The sequence below is a fragment of the Varroa jacobsoni genome, unplaced genomic scaffold (assembly GCF_002532875.2).
Source record: "Varroa jacobsoni isolate VJ856 unplaced genomic scaffold, vjacob_1.0 scaffold_330, whole genome shotgun sequence".
Lineage (NCBI taxonomy): Eukaryota > Metazoa > Arthropoda > Arachnida > Mesostigmata > Varroidae > Varroa > Varroa jacobsoni.
The window spans coordinates 470,164-485,557 of NW_019213232.1; the positions used below are offsets into that span (position 1 = coordinate 470,164).

Here is a 15,394-nt window from a genome sequence, read left to right on the forward strand (position 1 = left end):
GAAAATACCCTCTCCACCAACGAAACAACGATGAGCGTCTGCCATGCATAATACACAATACCGCGAAACTTTGAATATCGCCACTAACGATGAGCACCCATTAGCCGATTGCGTGTAGCGTGGAACGAGACGTTGGCCATTTTTTGAGCACGCGATTTTTCGTTGTTCTGTTACGTGCAGACTGCCAACCTGTTTAAGCAGGTTCATAGTATACGAAACAGGCGGCAACAGAAGGCTGCCGATAAAAGTTTAGCTGTAGAAGAATGAGTGACAGTAGTTAACAATTCCAGGGCTTTAGCAATACGTAGTGTTATTATAGGAAGAAGACTAACGAACCTTGTCGTTTAATTGGCGTCTCAAAGAGTTGAGCGTAGTGATTGATGATTGCTTTGGAATTATCTCAGACTTCAAACTACTAGTACTTAATTAACTACTAATACAAATATAAGCTCCGTATTCGCGAAAATTGCGGCATAAAACTTATCGCAGTAAATGCAGAGTAACTTGGTGAGTGTCTGAGCAGGAAAAAATAAATTTTAATTGCCTGAGAAACTTGTGTGATAAGACTGTCTAAACGTGCAGTGTGTGGGTCGTGATTTAGGTTTATATGTTGCATATGCTTTTTGTTTTTTCTCATAAGGATGTCGATCAGGATAATCTTTGTGAAACACCGTGTTATGTAACATGCATGCTTTTGAAATAATAAAATAAATAGACCCCCAAAGTCTTTTATGTTTTTGTCGTTCCGCAAAAGTGTATTTTAGAAAGGGCGCTATCAATTGGTAAACACCATCCAGTTAACTAATTATTTTTTCACTAAAGCAACAATTTATATTTTAGTGATGATAACTTTACATTTAGCGAACCCTTTTAAAAAAGCTACTTCTGTCACGCAATATATTGCAGCAATGAGGTTTCTTCTACACTCTGTTCTACTGTCCGTGGCAACCTGCCAGTTGTCTTCAAAGAGTAGGGTAAGCTCTTTCGACTTTAACGAGAACTTTCTGTAGACTAATTTTGGGATTCTATGCTAACTAAAAAATTGAAATCTTGGTCAGGTCATGGAAGCAATAATTTTTGCCTCGTTGATAATTGAATTGCCGGACTTAATTCCGTGTACCTCCATGCAAAAACTCATTGTTACTCTTAAAAGATTTATTTTCTTATTTTAACCATTGAGCATTTCACTCCTTTGACGCTGAAACTAGTTGTATACCATTATTTTAACTCACAAAGCGCCAACCTATTATCATCAAAGTAAGTACAAATATGCTTGAAAATTGTCCCCGTGAACTTAGTTAACCTCTAGGAGGCTGTTAAAATTAAATGATGGTTTCTTGCGAGTTCGTTGTCAAACGATTAGCGAATACCTACTATACAACATATATCTATATGGTAGTTGTCATACGATTACTATCTATCCGTGTTTAACTTTAAAATACCAGCATCTCCATATGTCTCACGTATTTGCATTACGGTTTTCAGGAAGTGAATCCTGCAAAACCTGGCGAGGAAAGCGTCTTTGATCGCGGTCTCGTTACCGAAAAGGTCACTTGGAAGAGTATAGTCAAGTACCGGAACGCTTATAGCACTTCTCTTGCACAACACAGGAATTTCTCTGGTGATGTGCTTGCTTATGTTACGCCGGTGGGTTGTCCACTCAGTTCTGTTCAACTATTTCGAAAGCTTACCAGACATAAAACTCAAAACATAGTTTAATAAGTTACTTTCATAATTTTTTTTTCTGTGTTAAAGCGTATACCCCAGGTAATCAGTCTTCTTCGAGGGTAAGCCGATCGTACTCTTAGTAAATAAATTATCTTAACATGAGACCTCAGTGCAGTGACAGTGGCACCGACTCCATACAAAGGATGTTTTTTGTGGTCTACGTTCGGTACTTAAGCCGTTAAGTATTGCTGTAGATGATTGGTACCTAACGCGAAACGAAGGGTGTTTACGTGAAGATTTAGGTTTAGACCACCACGTGTCCCTGAGTTCAGCAGGCATATACATTACCTACTATGCTAAACATGGGGAATAATGTATATGGAGAAAGGAGAAGCTCGATATCTGCAGTATCGGGCTTTTTCTTGGATTCCTCTACCCTTCTTATTCCTATGATATGAAGGGCATGATACTATTAAAAATAACTGAACATTGCTACAGGGTCTGAACCCGCTACAAAATTACAACTTGCATTGCAGTAATTGTAAACTTTCCCAGAACTTCCTGGAAGATTCATAGATATAGACAGATAGCTAGGAAGGTGGTTGTCTGAAAGAAAGAATTTTCTTTTAAGGAATCGCCTTGCATATATTCTAGGAATCGAGTAAAGAACGAATACGTTGAAAAGTTTTTTTCGCGTGTCACAAATTGTTTATTCCAGTGTGAAACACGTAGCCGTAAATGGAACAAAATGTAAGATTTTCTTGAGTTAAACATCAGAATACGAACTGTTACTGAAAGCAACGTTTTTTTGTTTTTTTTTTGCGTTCCCATTTCTAGAAATAATCAAGCACGCACTAATTTAGGTATTACAATTGTTGTCCGTATTGTACGCATTATATCCCTACCACTGTAAGAAATAAAAGATCATTCAAATAGTAATCATTATATTCATAACAAGCTCGAGTGCGTGTGCTTGGTGTATACATTTAGTGGAACAACCATGGTTATGACGTGGCCAAAACGTTTGGTTCTAAATTCACGCAAATATCACCAGTGTGGCTTCAGCTAAGATATGATTCTAGCTCAGCATTTGTAATATCCGGACGACATGACATCGATAGCGGATGGATTCGCGATGTACGCGATACCGGAGCAAAAATGCGTAGGTACACAGCATTGAATACCGTTTAGAGAAAAACAAATGTGGTGTTATAGCTTTTAGGTTAATTATCATACACATGTAAGGGGAACTTTATCCGTCAAGTATATTTTCTGTATGAATATAAAAAGATTATTGCAGGTTCATTTGTGCAGTCATCGACCAGCCATTTGCCTGCTCTAGAGAACACTTAACTTTATTATATGGCAAAAATGTTTAGATCGATTGAACTTTGCCTTGTGATGGTATGAGTACGTAACAAACACGATCCTCGATCTTGTCATTATTTGAGAATGATTTTGTCAGTTTTGCCAGGACTTATGAATTTTTAATGCTTTCAAGCCCTACATTTACCGTAATGACAAACCTAACAAATTTTCTTTTAACCCATTGGTTTGCCACAATAGCACAGTTTCATTAGTTCGATGTAAACTATAAAACATGTACCACATACCTACTAGCAATATAAAAGAAACGTGGCGGCAAATGACACATAAGAAAAAATAAGGAAACTTTTTATAATGCTATCTAACCAAATACTTTTTTCAGTGCCCCGAGTTTTATTTGAGGGTTGGACTCCGCAGCAGATCAGAGATCTTTCCATGTCAAGTGGAAAGCTTGTCACCCTGGGAAAGGTGCTTACTAAATTCGCACGCGAAAACAACTTTGACGGCTATGTCTTCGAACTCTGGTCTCATTACAGTTATGGAGGAAGGTTAACTGAGTGAGTTCAATTTTTATCAAAATTACTTTTCGGTACATGTGATGCCTTTCAAGGCCGATCCCGTTAGACTGCCATATCTCGGGTTTTTAAAAGTGTGAATACTGAATGTGATATAATATCATATAATGTTCAGCTCATTTATAAGCAATTTTAGATTGTACAAGCGGCTTCAACGTTAGTCACTAAAAAGGTTTCTTTTTGCGGTGTTCTTTTGGAATTTGTAGCGTGCTCATCGCAATTATTCGCGGCTTGTATTCATCGCTTCAAAATGATAGCCTTTCCTTGGTACTAGTTATTCCTCCTCCCCTGTATGATGATATACCGGGAATGTTTTCTCGTGATCATTTCGATAATTTAAAGGACCACGTTACATCTTTCTCACTGATGACCTACGATTACTCAAATCCACAGAGGTATGTGTAAAACTGATACTGATGCAACCACCAAACAGTTTATAAAGCAGATGTTAAAATAACGATCCAAGTTGTTGCATTGTAAGCTTCGCTTGCAAGATTAACCGGTCGCTGCTTATTCCTTCAAAATGTTGCTTCACTGTGAACGAAAACGGCAATAACCTCTAATGCAGTACGTTTTGTATATTATATATTGGTTGGATGTTGTGATCACAGGTAAGTTATATCTAATGAATTAAAATGCTATTCAAGTTGATCAATGGCACTCATGTGGCCATTATCAACAAAAGTGTGATAAAATATTCTGACTGGTAACGTTTTCTAGCTCCATCTGTTTCAAGATTGTCTTTGTATAAACTCAAATTCATTATCTCAGTAATGCACTTCTAAGTTATATGAAACCTTAGGCAGGTAATCTTGATGATGGACTCGGAATTTGCATGTCCCACTATATTTAGTATCTAAACTTGTTGTGTTTATATCTATGCAGACCGGGTCCAAACGCCCCGCTGAGTTGGATGCGTCAATGCGTCGAGCATTTGGTGCCAGGAAGCATTTCTGAAGATCAAAACGTTGCTAAATACCGTGGCAAAATCCTCTTAGGGCTCAATTTTTACGGGTATGATTACACAGCCCAAGGAGCGAGTTCGGCAATCCTCGGCAATCACTTTGCTGAGATGCTGCAGAAGTTCAAGCCAAAAATCAGTTGGAGTGACCAATTCGCCGAGCACTACGTTCAGATTCGAGGGTCTGTCAAACAGTTTTCAATTAATAGTTCAGGAGAGATATTGGTTTCTATAAAATCAGCTTTCATCCATCTTACCTAATTCGTCTTCTGTTATATTGCAGTTCTGAAGGACACCACATGGTGTTCTTCCCAACCCTGAAATCCATATCTTCGAGGATTGATTTGGCGACCAAACTTGGCACTGGATTGTCGATCTGGGAGATTGGTCAAGGCATGGACTATTTCTATGATCTCCTATAGAAGCGTCTCTGTTTCTATTTAACTCAAATGTAATTACTATATCATTAATTTGTGAAGTTTTAATAAAAGTTTACTCTGTATATAGGTGAAAGAATGTCGGTATATTAGTAAATCTGGTATTTAAAGATTGGAACGCACTTCTCAGTGAGTGAACAGCACATACGTGTTGAAGAAGCTATAATTTTTGCAACATCAAACTACAATATAAAACGCTGAACAATAAAAAAAAGTCGCTACATGAAAGCAAACACTGCTTCGTTCTTCCTGGCACCGTGGAGTCAGTACGTGCTTTTTGAATGCTTTCTTTATGCACTGAGCAAATGCAGTTTATTAGTGTGGCAAGGCCACCATGTGCGCTTACTCTTGTAGACAAGGTGCTTCAATTGGAAACGTTCCATTTGCAAGCTAATTGCAATACTGTTCTGAATATCTGATAGAATATCGTAACTTCCGATGACACAGGTAGAGTTCCACCATTAGCAATCGTTTGCATGCTTTTTTTTTGTTCACAGAAATGTTTCAAGATTTTAGTTCGGAGTGAGACTTTCCTAGGGCTCTAAATGAAACTTTGGCACGAACGTCTGATCACATGTGGCCTGTTCTGAAGTATAGTCGCCCTGCTGCTTTTTAACGGTCTGACAATGAAATAAAAATTAAGAGGTGTCAGTCTGGAATAATTACAAATGTGTTATAAAATTTACATTGTCATTATAATACCTCTAACATTCAAGAAATGTAATCGGATTAGTTAAAATTTCAGCTTCTATATGCCTGACAGTTTCGTGTGTTGCCTTACCGACATAAAAGGTTGCAAAATACTTTTAAACGATAGCTCGTTTTATATAAATGGTTATTTTTATGTATATTCCTAATCGTATTAGCTCATTAGATGTAGCACCTCAGTAAATAGAAAAAGGAAGTTGAATGCAAAATATGATCAACATAACGACAGATTATTCATTTCATTATAAAAATACTTTATTTATACGAAGTTACGAGACGAGCACCAGTAGCATGAGGGGCACGCAAAATTATACTTCCAGGATATCGTCAAGAGCTTTCATGTTATACCGAAACCATACTCTACATAACAATTGTGGTTAATAAAAAAGCGGTTGCCATGAAAACGAATGATAAGTATTGTTGACTTGTCGCGATGATAATGAGGTATGTTACAACAATGTGTAAGTATCCGTTTATAGAAAGCTATCCAAAAAAGAGTGCGCCCCCTTTACGAGAGAAATACATCGGTGAACGCCATTGCTAAACAAGATAATGCAACCCACGGACTGAGACGTTCTCCTATGCGGGCAAGCTTCCATAAAGTGCTCCTTAACCTGTAAGAAGGTAAGAGAAAGGAAACGCTCTATTTAGAAAAGCTTCTTTATAATTGAAAAATGGCAGCTTGTTTTATTTTAAAAGTCAAATATCTGTCTTTGAAACCGCTAAAAATTTGTCGGTTCGCACATGATGATCGAAAGTCGCTTAAGCTACATCAACTAAATTAGAGCAATAAAAATATGTTTACGGCATGATAGCAGATCACCACGAACAAGCCTTATGACAATGCGATGGTAACGTCTTTTCCTATTAAAACTACGTGCATACTAGCTTTCAAACTCAGAACCGGGTGTAGCCGCCCTTTGTTTAGTAATAGAGGACAAACGTTTAAAGCAACGCTTAATGGCAGTATTGGAAGTAAATTTCAAAACATTTTGACCAGTGTAAACCAATGACAAAGTAAATATAAGATCAGATGCCCTCGAAGGTCTCCGCCCTTATTTCTAAATCGACTGGGTAACCCGATTCACTACGTACATAGTTTATCGGTGTGAATATCATTAAGTGCCCGGCCATAAAATCTTTGATAAGTCCTCGTCGCACTAATATAACCTAAGCTTAGAAGGTAGTAAAGAAAAAGGCCAAAGGCAGAAAATTGCTTAGAAGAGGCAACGTTAAAGAAAACTAACTATGTGATTTTTCACGAACCCCTGCTTATTTTTGTCGAGCAATGCTGGGTAAAGGGACCGTACGTAGGCGCAAGTACAAATCATCAGCAAAAGCACTGTCAAAAGCGCCTGGAAGTTGAAGATCGCCGACTAAAAACAAACAAAAGATATAAAAGTTACAGCTTCTATGAGCCCATTGTATTACATACTTATGCAAATAACAGACACTGAATGCAAGCTACCTTCGCCCTTTTCATAAGTGGGTCAAGCAGCTTTGAGCAATACCAGTGATTAGCATTCGTATATATATATGACAAACTACCATATAGAGTACCATATACATTCCCTACATTCATGAGTGCCCTACATTCGTATGATCTTTAAATGCTATTGAAATTGATTTAATTCACTTGTGCATCTACGGTAATTTTGATTGGATTAAGAAAATGTTAAGAACCTACATTTTTTTTCTAATAATTAGTCCATGGGATTCAGTCCAAATAAAAAGTAGTGGAATTACATATTGAAAGTTCCTGACAATACTGCGCTATTTGAGTTGCGTAGGGGCAAAAGCGAAGATAACTGCTTAAGCAGTTTAAGCAATTCATGAACCGAGCTCATCTTTTTTAAAGCTGCTGCATGCTTCCATTACTAAAGGAATATTTCATACTTGTTTACCCGAATTATACCTAATCATCTAGAAGTAATGGGCAAAGCGTCTAGTATTGTGCCTCATCCATTGCGAGAACAAAAACACCAGATTAGAAATTATGTTGTAATAAATTTATTTAACAAATTCTGTTTTATCTTGCTATATACATTTTGGTGATTTACTGGGTTCTCTAGGAAAATAACTACTACGAAACGCATGTTGTTTATATGTACAGAATGTTTCTACAAAACTGCGCTCGAGATACCGTTTCCACAAATTTCAATGCTACTTTATTGTCCTGAAGCCAAGCTAGCTATTCTAAAGCAGGTAAGCGTATTTGGTCCACTCACTAAAATAAATCTTAGCCCACAAATACAAATGTTTGAGTTAAATACTAATGTCACTTTGAAAACTTCTGTTGCTTTGTTTCCCATTCCCGCCAACGATAATTTTCGTTTATCCGATTCAATAATCACTCCCTAGAAGCTCGGATGACTTTCACAACTCGCGTGGTCGTTACGTCCGAAGCTCGCTTGCCCATGGCTACAAATTTTGCACGTTCGCCACTTGAAAGCAACAACGCGGCTGGCGTGTTGGCAGCATTACTCAGGACGACTCGCACCAACTCCGTTCCTGTTTGTCCGGCATTGAACTGTTCTTGGTGCAGGCGGATGTTCGCTGCCCACTGCTCCATCTGTGCCTGAGGTACCGTGTCCACGACGACATTACGGGGCACGATCACGTGTACCTTTGACAGAGGGGCAACCGTCACCATTTGAGGATTGTGTGTCATTGTTAGCTCGGATACGATTCCAGAGCCCGTGGCAGCCTCCACTTCGGACGGCATAGACGACTGAACATCGCTAGCCTTCTCTGAGCAGTGTTCAGCTCTGTTTTCCATTTGAACGACATGGTGGTTCCGGTCGACGCTCGAAGCACCTGAGCCTGCAGCCTCTGCTGCAGAAATCAGTCCCGAGACGACGTTTTGCAATGACCGAAGTCGGCCCATATACATCCTAAACGATTCGTCTGTTTCCGGTGCTTGAAGCGTTTCTTTCAATCGAGCTAATTCGCTTCCCAGTAAATCCAATTTTTCTGCATGTTGAGGCAATCTGTAACTAAGTGGCTCACTAACAGGTGCGACTGCATGTGCATCGGGATGGTTGCTCCTTTGAAGGTAGTCAACGATGGCATGGATATGGTCGCAAACCTGGTTCCCTAGCTCCCACCAGCATGAACATGAAAACTCGTGGATACAATAGCAACATGAACAACGGGATTCGCAGCCGGACTGGCAGCTTTTCCCGGTGTGAACTACGGTGAAGTCACCGTCAGGTGTTCGGTGAACAAATTTTGATGTCGCCTGGACCTCAGTTTCGTCCGGAGTCGGATTGCTGTTTGTTCGTGAGCTAATGTTATACGGGGAATTATATGAGATAAGCCCATCAACTATTTTACTTCCCCAGCGGTTCATGAGCATGTGGTCAAGATAGAGAGTCATTGTTGTGTGTTCCTGCTCAAACTCACGATATATAGTTGCGCAGTCGCCGCCCATATAGCATGGTGCCCATAGAAGGCTCCTATTGACGAATACCGTATCAAACAGGTCAACGAACGGCCGCGGGATATTTTCGGTAACGAGAACGTCCTGCAGTCGAGCAAGATTTCTCGAGAACTCTTCCACTGTTATCGGCGATTTAAATAGACCATCAAAGCAACTGCTAACCGTTAGCGCCTTAGAAGGTTCCGCTACGTGTTGGACTAGAGCTAACTCTAAGGTGTGTCTCATCTGCCAAAGATTGACTTGCTTTTTTGGCACCTTACCCCGGCCAAACGTGTGCAAAAAATTCACAAAGTACTCGTCGTGGTCATCCGAGAAAAACATATCGCAGTTGAATTTGCCGGTGTGTCCTACGACAGCATAGTAAAATGTCTGGATGTAAAGCTGGGGCTCGGATGAACTTGTGATAAACCAAGCAAGCGGGAAAACGAGCGGACCATCTTCGCCAGCACGAACATAACAGTTCAATGTGACAATACTGAAGCTAAACTGCTGAACAGCGTCCGCGCACACGGCAGCGATGCGTGCTGAGTACCTTTGGAACATCTCGAGTTGTTGTGGTGTTAGGATGACGGCGTAGAACTCCGCCGGATCAAGACCTTCCACCTCGGCTTCACTTGGCTTATGGACGAGCACCATATTAGGAGAGTTTTCGAGTATACGACCGACTTCAGCAAACATGCTGACAGCAACACTTTCGGTAAACTGCTTACCAAAGCATTGCTCTATATTGCGTACGTCGGCGGAGGAAAGCCGCGCCAATGGCGACGCTGAATACGTCAACTGCTTCAGAAGTTCAGCGACTTTATGCGCTGGCTGACCGAGGTGAATGAAGCGAGCAATGCGGCACCGATGTGACGGGAGCAAAGACATAAATTGCTCTTCGACAGTGTGGCCGTAATGAGATACACAGCCCTCAACTTCGACTGAACCATTAGGGCGCTCCAGAACGCGTAAATGCAGTACACATTGGATGCCAAGCTTGACAGGGCCGTGAGCGCGTTCTTTACGCAACCTCAACATGGTGTTCTTGCCTCGGCACTTGCCACTGCGATGGCACATAAACTGCATTCGGGTGCCTGTACGGGCAAACTGTTTACTCCCACAAGTGCGCACAAAGCGTGTTCCGGTCGTCTCCTGGTACTCCTCCATCCAAGCGTAGAATCGCGGAATACTGGGGAACAATGTCGACAGCTGATCGAGCTGAATATTGTGCACGTTTTCCAGATGTGAACATAGATCAGCTTTTGAATGAAACGCGGCATTACAGTCAACCTCTAAACAGACCTGGTCCAGGGAAGCTTTTTGTTGAGTTGTATTATTTCGATGTGCTTTCCGCATATGAGACCTCAGTCCATCACGACTTTTATATGATCGCTCGCATTGAGTACAACGAATTAGATCGCCTTCTGCTGCTAGCTGATCCCCCGCTGACTCCTCCTGCACGAGAATGTGAGTACCCTCTGCCCCCTCAGGCTCGGCAGACAGACCCAGCTGTTCCAGCTGGACGGTCTCGAACTCCATCTCCTGAGAGTCGACCTTTTCTTCCATTTCAGCTGATCAGATAAATGTCCACTTAATTACTACAAACGCGAAGCCGATCAACTAGCTGACCCCTGCTAAGCAAGCTGTAACAACCCATTGACTGTATAAGGATGGACGTCACGAGTTCATATACGGTATTTTATTGACCCCAAGCATTAAGATTCCGCATCGGATGCCTGGTTATGTCGGGGTCGCAATTCATTTAGCGCTCAATCTAAACTTGAATCTTGGCGAAAATTCGGCATTTAGTAGCCCTAACGCTCTGCACTTAGCGGTCCAGCTCTGCGGTAACGGCGAAGTCGAATCAATAACACAGTCACTGCCTCGAATCAGTAGAGTTATAATAACACGAAATTGACACTAGTTACTGTTTTCAGAAGCTCTAGGGGCGTACTTTTTTCAAAATCACGAGCGAATTGCATACAACAAACACCCAAAGAGCGCCATCTTGGAACTGTTTCGAAGAGTACGGGGCGGTGCCTATGTAAAGCTGAAGATAGCAGCAGCGCGACATATTTATTATCATTTCGAAGAACCAACATTGAGCCATCTAGCAACTTGTAAAGACTTTTTACAGTGAATGTAATTCCGGTGAACAAACGCCGAGACAAATTCTCAGACCACGTTACATCGCACGGCTTTTACGTAAAGGTAAATATGTAAGGTGTCTATACAGAGAAAGGGAAAAAATTGGATATGCAATAAAACCGCGTACGATGATAGTAACTATTAATGGCCGACACGCAACCGCATTTTATCCATAGTATATCCATATCCAGTACCGGGACCATTTTTTTGGCTTATCTACTTACCATGATTTAGACGAGATGAAACAATCGGTAAACTGTCACCACATTAGAAGAGTCTTCGACTTATCAGCTGACGTTGTCGCATGGATCATATTTAGACACAATTTCGAAAGCACGCTTAGAACCGATCGGCGTGCGTTGTCTTTTAAAATTCTAGCTTGCTCCTTTCAATAATTTTCCCCTAGCGGTATAATCAAATGGAGTTGAGTTCTAACCGACAAAAATATTTATGTGAGCCTAGCGGCTCTGAGTGAGCTATGCCAATGCTACTTTCGAAGTACCGCCTGTGTTTAATAATTGTGCTACACCAGAGCATATCAACACAAACTCACAACTATAATAACAAATCAACAGCACTGAGAAGCTGCTCCGCATCTGGCTAGCAGCTATTATGTGACGCCCTCATCGCGGGTGCCATTCAAACGATTTCGAAGCCCTGTAGTAATTTCTTGCATAGCTCCGATTTGCATAAAAATGTGATTTTAGCAATGGCAAATGAGCGCTAAGCGTAGTCGACATTAGCCTGTCACAGACTATCAACTGTAGCACAGATAGGTATATTCGATGAGGGTGGTTGTCACCAAAAGGTTTACAAGGCTGTCCTCAAGTTGCCAGGGTGCTTGTAGTATGTTACTGGATTGCGAAGCTCTTCTGACGAGCCGCTGAGTTGTAAGGCGATTGCAGAAGCTGCTAACTTGGCTGTAAAATAAGCTTCAGTGCCCCAAAGTTAGCACCCGGTGGTGAACATATAAGAGAAAACAGCCTAAATGGCAGACCTGTACCTGCCAAAAGGCTGGAGGCGCGAAGAACAAGCCCGGAGATTGGGCCTATCCGCCGGAAAGGTTGACGTCTTTTACTATGGGTAAATAGAGTTTAATTATATTTTTTAATTCGCGCTTGTATAATTAAAAAAGCTATTTTTCAATTATGATATAAATAAAAATGTTTTTCATATCTATTTACTAATAGTATTTTATAATGCCGTAGCTTTCAAGCATATTACAAAGTTTGTTGGGCTGTAGAGAATTATTTGCCGAAAGTTGACCTATGTAATTGATTAATGGACATAAAAGGCCGCTTACCTACATGTCAAATTTTTTTCAAAAAAGGGTGTTACGAAGTTTGCAGTCAGTACTGCCATGTTACAGTTTGGTTGAATAGGTCATGCCATTGAATGTTCGATAGCAAGACAGTGTCTTGAAAAAAAGATTATTTACTTTTATTATCTAGATAGATATCTGTTAGAGATATATAGCTATCACTAGTTCAACTTCAGCAGCATATAGATTTTTCTTAATTGGCTTTATTGAAAGCTTCACTTAATGAGGCTGAAGTATTATACTATAGGCGCATTAGTCTGGCTAGATTGAGTGCAAATCTATAATACAAATTTGAAAATGAGATATACTTCACGATCAAAAATTCAACGCGAGTAATTAAAAAGCAAGGTATGCAAAATGATGATTTAAACGTAGACGATTAAACAGTTAAATTTAATTTAAGGTATAATTCGTCTGTACGAGAGAAAATGAAATATTGCATTAGAATTTGTGTTGCGCATTTTTCTTTATGATGATAATGCTTGTCGCGATCAGCCCTGACGGGCAGAGGTACCGGTCGAAACAGCAGCTTGCCAAGGCTCTCGGTGATGCTGTGGATTTGACGGCGTTCGACTTCCGATCCGGTAAGCTAAGCGCAGTCGCAGCACGTAAAGCGCGCCAACACAGTCGAGTAACGGGTGGAGGAAACGGGGGAGGCCCTTCCTATGAATACCTTCGGGGTCTTAAGGCCGAGGCATGCCTTGTCGCACCCATCCGACAAACAGCGTCGATTTTTAAGCAGCCGGTTACTGTTGTGCACAATATGAAGGATTACACGTCTACAAAACATGACATTAAAACTATCGTTTCGAATGATAAGCCTAAGCAGGTAAGCTAGGTGACGTCACGTATTGCATTTATTAGGAAACGCGATCTTTCTGTTCCTACAGTTATCTGATTGGTCCGAATGCTTCTCCTATAGGTACAACGCCTAATCTAATCGGAGATAAATTATGCAAAGGAAAAGAACCAATTCATGCAGTTTAGTTTAGCATTTGAAAGTTCTTATGATCTTGTAGCTATATACACGATCGTTAATTCAAACATAATAACTGGGTGTATTAAGAAAAGTTTTGTTCTTGAACGAACACTTTCAATTTATACCGATGTCGATTTTTTTTACTGCTGTTTGTGAATGTTAGCCTCCGTTTCAATTATTCTGGGAACGCCGCCTCCAACGATTGGGCACAAGCGATCGCAACGGCTTGGCACAGTCACCTCTAGAATTGCCCCGTGGAATACGGGGAATCTCGCACGACCTCAGTAAAGACACGCTGCTTCGAAGCGTGGCCACGGCACTGCACGTTTCGCAGGGTCCTGTAGTAGGTCAACTTCATGCCAAGGGACAGCAAGACAGACATCCGGCAGTTTATATTAACCCCGATCAACCTCTTGTGCAGGTAGGTTAGCAAGCTTGCTGCCATTGTCATACAACAACAGTCTACCATTACCTCGTCTTTGCTTTTTATCAGAATAATTAAATACTATTGTTATTGTTATATATTGCTGATCACTTTGATCATATTGATTATATCATACTGATCATATTGATGTCACTTTGATCATATTGAGTATGTTCATTACTTATACTAAAAACGGTTATATTTAGTTTTTCCATTAATATAAATGTCATTGTTTATTGTTGTTTGTTTGTTTTGTCCTCACAATTCAAATCGAAAGAAATAAACTGTTTAGTCGACCGAATTTAACTATATTCCACCTTTTTCCACTCTGCACTTCTTAGGCATTGATTGTGACCGAGGAAGATATCCGAAAGCAAGAAGAACAGGTTGTCATGGCCCGAAAACAGCTGCAGGCTGCTCTACAGGAATTACGTAATATCGTCGAACAATAATTGGGGGTTTTCAGCCTGCCGGCTAGTGTTACTGTAAAACACCTGGTTCTGCAAGGATCGCTGGAAGAAGTTGCAGCAACTCGGTGGTGCGACCACGGTCTACCAATATCTAGTATAGACTGTTTATACATAAAGCGTGCATGTACACCCACAAAAGCTTCGCTTATTCAGCTAACTAGTAAGATATATATACATAATGTATACGTGCCACGGTAGTATATGTAGAAGGACATTACGCTTGGTAGACACTTTAGGAGATGCATAAACTATGTTCACGCAAACAGACCTAAAAGAGGAAAAATGAGCTTCAGAGTTAACGAATATTAATGATTGTACACGCTGTCCCCGTATATGATTTTGATTTAATATTTATAAAAATACTAGTAATATGTTGATTGCATGTGATAACACATGACCAGGTTTGTCAATATGGAATCGTATAGAGGTCATTTTTTCGAGCAGCTCAAAAGAAGTACTTAGAAAGAAACATAGAAGAATGCTGTAATAAATGAGATATATATATATACAACTGATAATAATGACTGACTCGTGTCAATTAGTTTAACCAAGACTTTCCGTGCTCATGTGCGTGAAAGTGCTGGAATTAATCATTAAGGAACTCTATAGGGGATCGAAATCATAAACGAGAAAACCGAAAACAAAATTTATTTTCCCTTCCCATCCAACATCATCTGTATTCGTATTTTAAATAGACAAAATCTTACAGGAATTTTGCAGTACATTTGCGACTCACCGATGGAACATCTCGCTAGATCTTACCTCGTTAGATGCCAGAGAGAAATGCTGACGACCTAACAAAGCGTTCTGAAATTATCCGTATATTATGGCAAAAAAATCCGATTTTTCAAAGTGGCATCCGAAATATAAGGAGACATATCAACTTGAAAAATAAAAAAACGTTTATAAGAAAAATTGTAAGACTAACACGAAGACAGTTCTAACGACACTAG

At 40.3% G+C, this 15,394-nt stretch overlaps 4 protein-coding genes across 5 annotated transcripts; 2 read left to right on the top strand and 2 right to left on the bottom strand.

Moving 5' to 3' along the window:
- The first annotated feature begins 87 nt into the window (after nucleotides 1–87).
- On the top strand, nucleotides 88–5,200 carry LOC111259427 (chitinase domain-containing protein 1). 2 transcript variants are annotated; one of them, XM_022831434.2, is made up of 8 exons: nucleotides 88–507; nucleotides 907–974; nucleotides 1,486–1,647; nucleotides 2,659–2,830; nucleotides 3,377–3,551; nucleotides 3,776–3,964; nucleotides 4,455–4,712; nucleotides 4,814–5,200. In XM_022831434.2, the coding sequence occupies exons 2-8, from the start codon at nucleotides 909–911 to the stop codon at nucleotides 4,950–4,952; spliced, it is 1,161 nt and encodes a 386-aa protein (XP_022687169.1). In that variant the 5' UTR covers nucleotides 88–507; nucleotides 907–908; the 3' UTR covers nucleotides 4,953–5,200. The 2 variants fall into 2 exon arrangements, with proteins under 2 accessions (XP_022687169.1, XP_022687170.1); XM_022831435.2 differs by lacking the exon at nucleotides 907–974.
- Nucleotides 5,201–5,905: 705 nt separating this feature from the next.
- Nucleotides 5,906–11,616, bottom strand: ksh (transmembrane protein 167A-like protein ksh). The gene is made up of 3 exons (XM_022831439.2): nucleotides 11,472–11,616; nucleotides 6,942–7,051; nucleotides 5,906–6,289 (listed from the first exon to the last, which is right to left on the bottom strand). The coding sequence occupies exons 1-3, from the start codon at nucleotides 11,472–11,474 to the stop codon at nucleotides 6,184–6,186; spliced, it is 219 nt and encodes a 72-aa protein (XP_022687174.1). The 5' UTR covers nucleotides 11,475–11,616; the 3' UTR covers nucleotides 5,906–6,183.
- On the bottom strand, nucleotides 7,663–11,304 carry LOC111259425 (uncharacterized). Its single transcript, XM_022831427.1, has one exon. The coding sequence runs from the start codon at nucleotides 10,663–10,665 to the stop codon at nucleotides 8,026–8,028; it is 2,640 nt and encodes an 879-aa protein (XP_022687162.1). The 5' UTR covers nucleotides 10,666–11,304; the 3' UTR covers nucleotides 7,663–8,025.
- Nucleotides 11,617–11,834: 218 nt separating the features above from the next.
- Nucleotides 11,835–14,962, top strand: MBD-like (methyl-CpG-binding domain protein 2). Its single transcript, XM_022831436.2, has 4 exons — nucleotides 11,835–12,330; nucleotides 13,064–13,397; nucleotides 13,711–13,968; nucleotides 14,313–14,962. Exons 1-4 carry the CDS (start codon nucleotides 12,236–12,238, stop codon nucleotides 14,421–14,423), a joined length of 798 nt encoding a protein of 265 aa, XP_022687171.1. The 5' UTR covers nucleotides 11,835–12,235; the 3' UTR covers nucleotides 14,424–14,962.
- Nucleotides 14,963–15,394: the final 432 nt, after the last annotated feature.